The sequence below is a fragment of the Onychomys torridus genome, chromosome 9 (assembly GCF_903995425.1).
Source record: "Onychomys torridus chromosome 9, mOncTor1.1, whole genome shotgun sequence".
NCBI lineage: Eukaryota > Metazoa > Chordata > Mammalia > Rodentia > Cricetidae > Onychomys > Onychomys torridus.
Window position 1 is genome coordinate 57980215 of NC_050451.1, and position 9787 is coordinate 57990001.

A 9787-nucleotide genomic window follows, 5' to 3' on the forward strand; every position below is an offset into this window, starting at 1 on the left:
GGAGAACATGGGCAAAGCATGATTTCTTTTCAATTGGACCTGGAGGTAACGCCCTCAAGGTTGTTCTCTCACTTGTATTATGCCCTTGGTCAGTGACCTTGGTACAGTCCCTCTTCTGTCCTTGTGCCCAGGGACTGGCCACATATCTTCTTAACTAACCTAGCATGCCACAGTTTTGATGAGAGACAAACACTGTAGGCACAGGTATACAACTATGACCGCAAGACCCAAAGAACTTCATGAGCCCCACAAATACACTCAGTCTGCAGGCTCGCTGGTTGTATGATTCCCTATCTAGCCAAAGCTGCCCTTGAACTACCAATCTTCCTTCCCCCAATTCCAAAGTGCTGGGATTACAAACGTGAGACTGTCTGGTATTCTTCAGGTTCATTGGGAACACCTTCCAGGGAAGCTGAAGTTAGCTCTTCTTGGGCCCCTTGTAGAGGCTCCTGAGAGCTGCTGGCCTGGCCCTTCCTCAACTCAAGAAAGTTGTTTTGAAAGAACTGACTCTCCATTTCAGCAGGTTTACAGACATCCTGAAGTCATGAATGGAGCCAAGCAAGAGAGAGAGCCCTGGTTCACATTAATGTGAATGGGGAACTGGCCACTTCCACATTCATTCATGCTACATTGAGGAGCAGAACTATGCTCTTGAAGACACAAAGCTGAGACAGAAAGATTAGTGCTCTTTGATGTATTTATGGTGCCCTTGGTATCAGTACCCTCGATGCAGTCAGCTCTATCTTGGGGGCTTGCCCTTCCCTTCTTGGGGAATCCCAGGGCAGGGTAGGGTAGGGTAGAGGGAGCTGTAGAAGCAGAAGAATAGGGCCCAGCACAGGCTGTAGCCCCTGGGTTCAGAAGTGGCACAGATGCAGAAAGGGGTGTCTCTCCAGCCTGCCTCTACCATGTGCCTAGTAGCCCCCTCCACCAACAGGGTCAGAAGCACAGATGCAATGAACCAGTTAGAGGCCCTCATCTCACCATTCAGTAGGCCTGACACATGTGGATGGCAAGCTAGAGCCCATTGAAGGACCCCTGTCTTTTATGGCAGACCTTGATAGGACTGGAAAACACCCAAGTGCCTCTTCTTCAATCTATAGCAATAGTACGCCAAGACATGTATAGCTTCCTGTGAACATGCTGTGTCTCTTCTCCATCTACATTTTCATCCAGCATGACATATCCCCAGAGGAGTGCCAGCTGTCAGGACATAGAGCCCTGGAATCCTACAGTAAAGACCAACTTTCATTTTACCTAGATTATAAGGACCCCAAAAGCTGTACATGGTAGCCTATACCTGGTATCCCAGCATTCAGTAGGCAGGATAATGAATTTGGGGCCACATGGTGAGTCCATGGCCACTGGACTCACTCATAGTCTGTCCCTGTCTCAAGGAAAACAAGGGCCGGTGGGGTATCTCAGTGGTAGAGCACCGAGTATTCCTAGCACCACAGGAAGGAAAACCAAACAAGCAAATATAGTAATTCTATGAGGCACCAGGCCACACTCCCTTTTTTAGAATTCTGGGTCTGAGATTTCTTCTCATGTCTGCCATTTCCAATGCCCACCCCAGGGCTCAGTCTACCCTTAGACTCTGAGCTGCTAAGAGGGCCACTGTGTTGCCCAAGACTCTCCTTCCTGCCTTCCTGGCACCCATCATTGTCTTCTGGGTGGAAGCCTGTGGGAGGCTAGATGGATCTCACGTCTACCTCGGACGTAGGAGGGACATATGGCCTTCAAGGGTGTCCAGGAGATAAAGCAGACATGCTCCAGGACAGCGATCAGCAAGAAGCAGGGGCTATGGCTTCCTCCCAGTACTCATCCCCAGGAAGAAAACTGTAGCTAGAAAAGACCCAATTCCAGACTGAAGGAGGTCTGACTACAGGAGGCCGCTTCACAACAGCCTGTCTGTGGCTCCATCTAAACTCTGTTTAGACAACAGAACACAAACGTACTTCCCTGTGCTCTTTCCAGCCGGTCGGCAAGTCACATAAGCCCCTCTCTGAGGGAGCAGACATTTTTCATTCCGTGAGTCAGACCTCATGTCTCATCCGCTCCCTGCAGGGAGCCAAAATAGACTCCCTCAAAGTCATCACCTCATCCGCTACAAAATGTTCCTTGTAAGGGCTGTCCGCTGGCCCTGGCCCAGTACCATTTCACCAGAAACATGAATGACCTGGGGAAGCCCGACTTAGCAACTTCTGACATTATTTATATAGCATGAGCAAACTCGGGAGGAAGAAAAGAGCCTCTAATTTCCTCTCTGGAAACCCTTTCCACGGCCCTCCTCTCTCCTGCACACATGGTGGAGGAAGCTCCAGGCTGCTACACCAATAGTCAGGCTGTGACAGGACCCCAGGAGCCTTGACTGCTGCAGCTGTGACTGCGGATGGGCGGAGCCAGGATAAGGATGTTGGCCAACACTGAGAACATCCTTTGTTACAGCCTCATGTGGGTTCTTTTATGTCTCTGTCCTTATTTATGTATTTATTTATTTTCATTAATTTATTTATTATGTATACAGAAGAAGGTGCCAGATCTCATTACAGATGGCTGTGAGCCACCATGTGGGTGCTGGGAATTGAACTCAGGACCTCTGGAAGAACAATCGGTGCTCTTAACCTCTGAGCCATCTCTCCAGCCCCTATTTATTTATTTTTGAGACGGGTTCTCCTGTACCTGGGTTGGCCTCAAACTCACTCCTGCAACTGAGGATGACCATGAACTTCTGATCCCCTTGTCTCCACCTCCTCAGTGCTGGGTTCACAGGCTACCATGGCTAGTTTATGTGGTACTGGGGATCGAACCAAAGGCATCCTGCATGCTAGACAAGCATTCCAATAACTGAGCTGCAGCCCCAGCTCTGCCATTTATCTTATTTTGTCCTTACCTCGCCCCAGGAGTTGGCAATAATATTCTTGCTTTACCAAAGAGGGAAGTTGGGCTGGACATAAACAAAGCCAGGGCTTCTGCCCCTACAGTGCCTGAAGAGGCTTCCTTTAGGAAATGTCCCCGCAATGGCGGAGATGAGCGTGTTAGAATAGTTACAGAGCAGGTGGAGACGAGGCAAAGCCAGCCTGCTATCTTTTGTTCTGAGCCTGAATAATGGATGATTCTGGAATCCCCTCAGCTGCCCTCAGTAGCACCGATTCCCCTGAATCAGACGGGACACTCTTCAGGACATCTGTTCTCAATTTCTCTCAAGTGATGGCATGGGCTGCCGTAAACTATCAGCCAAGGGAACTAACTGCGCCTGGCTTGTACACGCTTCCTTCTAGAACCCCAGAGATGTGCTTTTCTGAGCTGCTGCCATGTCCCTCCCTGAGAACCACCCACTCTCCAGAATCCTCCTAACCCTTATCCTTCCCCTTCCTGTTTGGTTCGCTCATTCTGGGGAGCGTGGGCTTACTGCTCCCTTCCCAGGGCTCTTAGGCCAAGGCCAGGCCTGCTCTCCCACACCAGCGTGCACACACGTCACTCGGGTACATGTGTGCTCTTCTCCGGGCATGTGCCCTATATCTTAGTGATTCCTGTTCCCCTGTGATTGCCACCCCACCCCTTTTACCTCCTTCCTTCCTTCTCCAGTCCTACTTTTAAAAAATGTGATCTTAAAAATTAGTCTGGGGTTAGGAATTTAGCTCAGTGGTAGAGCGCTTGCCTAACAAGTGCAAGGCCCTGGGTTCGATCCTCAGCTCAGAAAAAAAAAAAAAAAAAAAAAAAATTAGTATGTTCTAATAGTTTTATGTTAGTAAGAAAAAAAAATCTGAGGAAACTAATTTAGAAAGGTTTGTTAAGCTCACACAGTTTTGAAGGTTCAGAGCCATGGTGTCCAAGGGCAGCGGATGGTAGCACATGTGTGGGGACATGCATAGGGGCAAACACATCTGAATCCAGGAAGCAGAGAGTGAAAGGGACTGTGGTCCTGAAATTCCTTCTGAGAGGGCATGTTTCCAATCACCTAAAACTCATAGGCTGTGCCTCCAAATAGTCCATAGTGTCCCAATAGCGTCCCCCATAGGAAAGAAGCTTTTAATACATGGGTATTTGTTAGACCTATGGTAAATCTGGAGCAAGATTCCATGAGGGAGCTGTGAGCCAGCTGGGCCCTCAGGAAGGTCCCTGTGTATTAAAAAGCTTATTGTACTGAGACGATTAAATACCAGACACTTGCCAGGCGGTGGTGGCACATGCCTTTAATCCCAGCACTCAGGAGGCAGAGCCAGGTGGGTTTCTGTGAGTTCGAGGCCAGCCTGGGCCACCAAGTGAGTTCCAGGAAAGGAGCAAAGCTACACAGAGAAACCCTGTCTCAAAAAAACCAAAAAAAAAAAAAAAAAAAAACCAGACACTGGGCTGTCAGCTGAGCTCACTGACACCCACAGCATTCCACCCATTAAGTGACGTCATTCCCACTCCTGATGAGGGGATCAAGGCGTGGCAAAATGTCAGACACCCCTGCCCAGAAGTTACTGTCTCTGCTTTGGTCTTCCCTTCCCTGAGTTCCTTCTTCATTTCTGTCCCTGCCACCCTTGGCCCTGTTGCCTTGTGGTTCTCCGGAGGGAACTCACCAGCTAGGAAGCTGCTCCCCAGCAGCCATGGTTCCAGACACTGACATTGGGCCCTGTTTTCTGGCTCCCAGGCACTACCACAGCATGGAAGTATTCACTTACTATGACCTGCTGAGCCTCAATGGCACCAAGGTGGCTGAGGGTCACAAGGCCAGCTTCTGCTTGGAGGACACAGAGTGTGAGGGAGGTATGTATGAAGGGGAAGGTTGGGGCTTCACAGAACTTTGAACACTCTCAGTGGATTTGAACACAGTCCATCTGGATGGAGGCCAGGCCACGCACCTCTCCATGTCACTCTGGCCACTGCTGGGTATCCACGTGGCCTTTATTTGCCAACTCTTAGGACCTTCTATGGCTACACATTGGGGCTGGAGGAAGTGGTTCTGATGCCATCTGCTCCCCCCCTCCTCCCAGAGTTGTTCTCACTGGCAGGGAGAGGGCTGCATGGCTTCCAGGTGAGGTCTGGTCATCTGAGCCTGACCATTCTTCCCAGGGTCCCAATCCAAGTTCCTGTATCAGGCTATAGAGCTCTGTCATGTTCCCAACTCCTCTCCCTGACCACCATGCACATATCCTTCTGCTCCTACCTCAGGTAGGTCATCACACCTTACTGTGATTGCCTGATAGTACATCTGCCATTCTCACACACCAAGGACCTTTTCAGGACAGATACCTGTTCTCTACCTATTGCTCACATGAGGTTCTAGATGCTGGTGTGGCCCACTGCTGACATCATGAAATCCCATAGAAAAGAGGTTTTGAACACTTACTGTGTACAGACAATCTATGAGGAAGACAGATTAGATATGATTCCAGAGTCCAGTTGCTGATGGTCTAGAGAGGATTAGATGACCTCATGTTGAGATAAACAGTAAACACTACAGATGTCTCGGATCATGACACTCATCCCTATCCTAAACTGAGGATTTCACAGGAATACCAGCATAGTCCAGATTGGTCAGGGAGGAGAAGACCATGAACTGGGCTTGGAGGGAATGCTGGCATGTAGATTAGGGAATTGAGTGAGAGGGTTCTGCTGAAATGAGAAGGTATCAGAAACCCACATGGGAAGGATGGGCTGAACAGGGCTGGGAGGCTTGGGGACTAGAAGAGGTGAGGCAGGCATAGATGCATGGTGATGCTCTTCTCTGCCCACCTACAGACATTCAGAAGAGTTATGAGTGTGCCAACTTTGGAGAACAAGGTATCACCATGGGCTGCTGGGACATGTACCGTCATGACATTGACTGCCAGTGGATAGACATCACCGATGTGCCCCCTGGAGACTACCTGTTCCAGGTGAGGTGGGCAGAACCCAGGGCTGCTGGGAGAAAGAGAAGCAACTTCATCAGCCTTCTTGTGGGTGTCCAGAAGTAAGATTCATGAGGCCAGGCAGGGTACCTCACTCAGAGGACATCTTATCTGTCAAGCATAATACATGAGGCACATGAGCCTGAAGGATACTGAGCCTGCAGGGCATGTTGGGAGCCCATAATGGAACCCAAGATGTAGAGACAGTCAATTAACCTCAGGAGCTTGAAATCAAAAGGTATGTGTGAGCTACTTTGAATCAGGAAGTGGGTCCATGAACTCCGAGGCAACCCACATCTCCGGCTTCCCCTTCAGCCACCATACTGATTTCCTCCGGACTTCACACCTTGCTTTGGTCTGTTCTATTGAGGCTGAAAGCATTTGCATTACCCTGCAACTGTGATTTTTCCTTCCTTGGAGGATCTGCAAAAGGGCCGTCTCCGAGCACACAAATGAATCTGTAAGGCTAGGAAGTCAAACTAAGGACGCCCTGGCCAGGAGACTGTTTTGCGAAGGTTTCCTACTACCCTGCCCTGAGGAAGAGCCAGGGAGTCCTGGCTTCCACCTTCCTGCAGACAGTTGTGGCATACTCCAGCCAGGCCCATGTGGCAGGGGAGAGAAACACTGTATCCCAGTTTTCTCCTGGCACATGGCTGCATTTCTGCCTACAGAGGCTTCATTTCCACATATCCCCATGTGTTGCGTTTCCCAGTGCTTGCCCTGTTGGATGGCAAAGTGTGTGACCAGAAATGGGTTGCTCTGCCTTGAAAGCATTCCTAGTGGGGAATTCAGCCAGCCCATGGTCTAGCCCACAGTCTTTACTGCTAGACACTCCCTTGAAGAGCCAACACCTGTGGAGAAGTAACCACAGGGTGCTTTGAAAGGGTCCCTGGGCATCATCAGCTCTAAAAAGTAGACAGCCAAGCACTTTCTAGCCACAAGCCAAACCCAGAACCACCGCAGGCCTGGGAGCAGAGCACTCTGATTTAAAGAATGGACTTCCATGGCTATGGGCATCTGTGCAGTGCCTGGTGGCTCATATTGGCAGCTTGCTGTCACTCAGCAGGGTGAATGTGTATCATCATATCTGCTAAAAGTGCTTAACAGTCTCTGATAGCCCAGGCTGCCTTTGTGCAGGAAGTGCATCGACCCATTGCCTCTCCCAGTGAAGGGACACTGTTAGTATCCTCATGTCACAGCTAGACTAATGCAGGCCACAAGTCTCTATGTCCTGTTCTTGTCCCCTAAGTGGTACAATCAGCAGATGGGTAGACTTGAGGGTATGCTAGTGTTTCTAATGACACAGAGCTGTGGATGCCCTGGACTGTAAGTCAACAGGACACGAGAGCTAACCTCTGTGACAGACAATAGAGCTTATACAACAGGAACCGGAAGAGGACTCCCAAAGGGAGGAAGTGGCCAGGGGTGCACAGACTCAGAGGCAGGGATGGATGGGCAGATGGGTTTCTGGGGTCCTTGCTTCATCTTCTCTAGATACAGAGACCTCAATCCACTTCCCTCAGATGCCCTGAGTTTTAGAACCTTGGATATGAGTGTGGAAGGACTGTGAAAACCACATAGTTCACCCCAACCCTGCACCTACACTGGCCACACCCACCCTGAGAGCCTGACTTGAACCCAGGTTGTAATCGGATGTGCTCATGTCCACATGCTAGAATAGACAGGGAGCTGTCTGGACCTTAGTCTGGAAGGCGCTATCCACCCATGTTGGGTAGGTGGGGCTGAGGAGACAACTAGGATTTGGGGGGAAGAGAAATCAAAGAAAAATGAGGCCACCTCAGAGAGGGACGTTTGCCAGTTTGTCTGAATGGACAGTAGCACATGCACATGGCCTGGGTAGGCTGTGGTTAGCAGGTCAGACACAGGCTTTCCAGCGTGGCCCCTACCAGGCCAGGATATGACGTCAGACCCAGTTAGCCTCATTTTGCCACAGCCTCTCTTAGGGAAGACCCAGCCATACTGTTAAGGGGACACAGCCTCTGCCCTGGAGTGGAGGACATCCAGCAGAAGAGTTGAAGTGTCCTGTGACTTGATTCCTTCCAGGTTGTCATTAACCCCAACTACGAGGTGCCAGAATCAGATTTCTCTAACAACATCATGAAGTGTAGGAGCCGCTATGATGGTTACCGCATCTGGATGTACAACTGTCACGTCGGTAAGCTCCCTCGGCGGCCCCACCCTCCGCAAGAGGCTAGAACGCAGAACACAGCTGCCCCACTTTCTCCGGGAACCAGAGGTGGCTAATCTGGGAGAAACTGGGAGTGGAGCCAGCATCAAATTCCTAGTCAGAAAGCAAGCCAGAGATGCATGAAGCCCTGGGTGGGGACTGGGTGTTCACAGCCAGCCCTGGCAAAAGGAGGGAGGGTGGTACAGAGCTGGCTGGCCTAGCTAGAGCAGACCCCAGGTCTATAGAAGGGCTGGAGGTAAGGCCATCAACCCACTGGTCTGTAGTTAGAGTTTTCCTGCCTGGCCCAGTCAGGACAAAATCTCTCTTACCCGCCAGTCCCATAGTCGCTCAGACCCAACCAAGAAAGCATATAAAAACTTATATTATTTACAAATTGTATGGCCATAGCAGGCTGCTTGTTATCTATCTTTTTTATCTTAAATTAACTCATTTTTATTAGTCTATTCTTTGTCACATGGCTTATGGCTTACCAGTGTCTTTACATGTTGTTTTTTATGGCAGCAGTAGGCGGTGTCTCCCCCCAACCTTCTATTTCCCAGAATTCTCTTCTCTCTTGTCCCGCCTATACTTTCTGCCTGGCCACTGGCCAATCAGAACTTTATTTACACAGAGCAATATCCACAACACTGGTCCTATGCCCCCAACTGTGTAGGCATCAGTTCATGGGCTCTGTGTACCGAGTTTTGCTGGGAAGCATTCTCCTGCCTCGTCACCAAGGAAGAGATTTTTCCTTGGGGAACAAGAAGGAAAGCAGTTTTTGCCTCTGTTCATGTGACAGGCCTCATTCCTGGTGGCACTGTGTTTTTGTAAACACCCTAAGTTTGGCACAGTGCCTGCTGAGTTCCCGGCCCTAGAGCTCACTAGTGCCATCCTGGTGAGTGCTCAGGAGGGCCACAGCTGAGCGTGTACCTAATTCTGGGTCTCCTTGACTCCTGCTCTCCAGGTGGAGCCTTCAGCGAGGAGACTGAGCAGAAGTTTGAACACTTCAGTGGACTTCTAAATAATCAGCTCTCTGTGCAGTAGAGAGAAGACCTGGGGCCAGGCATGATGGCTCATGCCTGTAATCCCTGCACTCAGGCTGAGGCAGGAGGATTGCCACGAGATTTCCACTCCAGACATTAGACCAAGCTTCTGTCTCAACAAAAGAAAAGACAAAAGACAAAAAGAAAAGGAAAATGACTTAATGGTCACCTACTGAGTTCAGGTGACAGTGTCTCCTGGGGGGAATACCAATTGCCATCTCCTGGCTAGCCAGATCTAGCTGAGAAGAAAGGCGCTCCTTCATTGACCAGACACTGCTGCGTGTCCCTGTCCTGAGGCCTCAGAGGCAGGGGCTTTGGCACATGGCTATAGGAACTGGATGGCAAGCTATGCGCAGCTTATCCCATCCAAGTTTTGGTATATCGTAAGTGTGACATCACCACACTCTGCCTAGGTGGGCCATCTTCTCCTGGAGATGTGGCAGGTATGAACTGAGCAGAGGTGGGCGAGCCGGATTCCATTTTCCCCCTTCTTAGGTCATTTCTGGAAAACTTGAATATCGAGACCTCTGTATTAAGTGTTTTCTTCTTGTTGTACAAACTTCATGACAAGATCAACTCGAGGAAGGCAGGCTCTGTTTTGGCCTTCGTGGTTTGAGGACCCGGTGCATTGTTGTGGCAAAGAAGGCATTGCTGCAGGGGCATGCCCTGTCTGGTTTCAA

At 50.0% G+C, this 9787-nt stretch overlaps 1 protein-coding gene across 1 annotated transcript in view; it reads left to right on the forward strand.

The window, feature by feature from the left end:
* The window catches only part of Loxl2 (lysyl oxidase like 2), an 84321-nt gene extending 74534 nt beyond the window's left edge, over positions 1-9787 (forward strand). Inside the window, exons 11-14 of the mRNA XM_036199565.1 lie at positions 4637-4752; positions 5728-5864; positions 7941-8052; positions 9029-9787. Of these exons, the coding sequence (XP_036055458.1) occupies positions 4637-4752; positions 5728-5864; positions 7941-8052; positions 9029-9108 (445 nt within the window). The 3' untranslated portion in view covers positions 9109-9787. The remainder of the gene's footprint in view (positions 1-4636; positions 4753-5727; positions 5865-7940; positions 8053-9028) is intronic.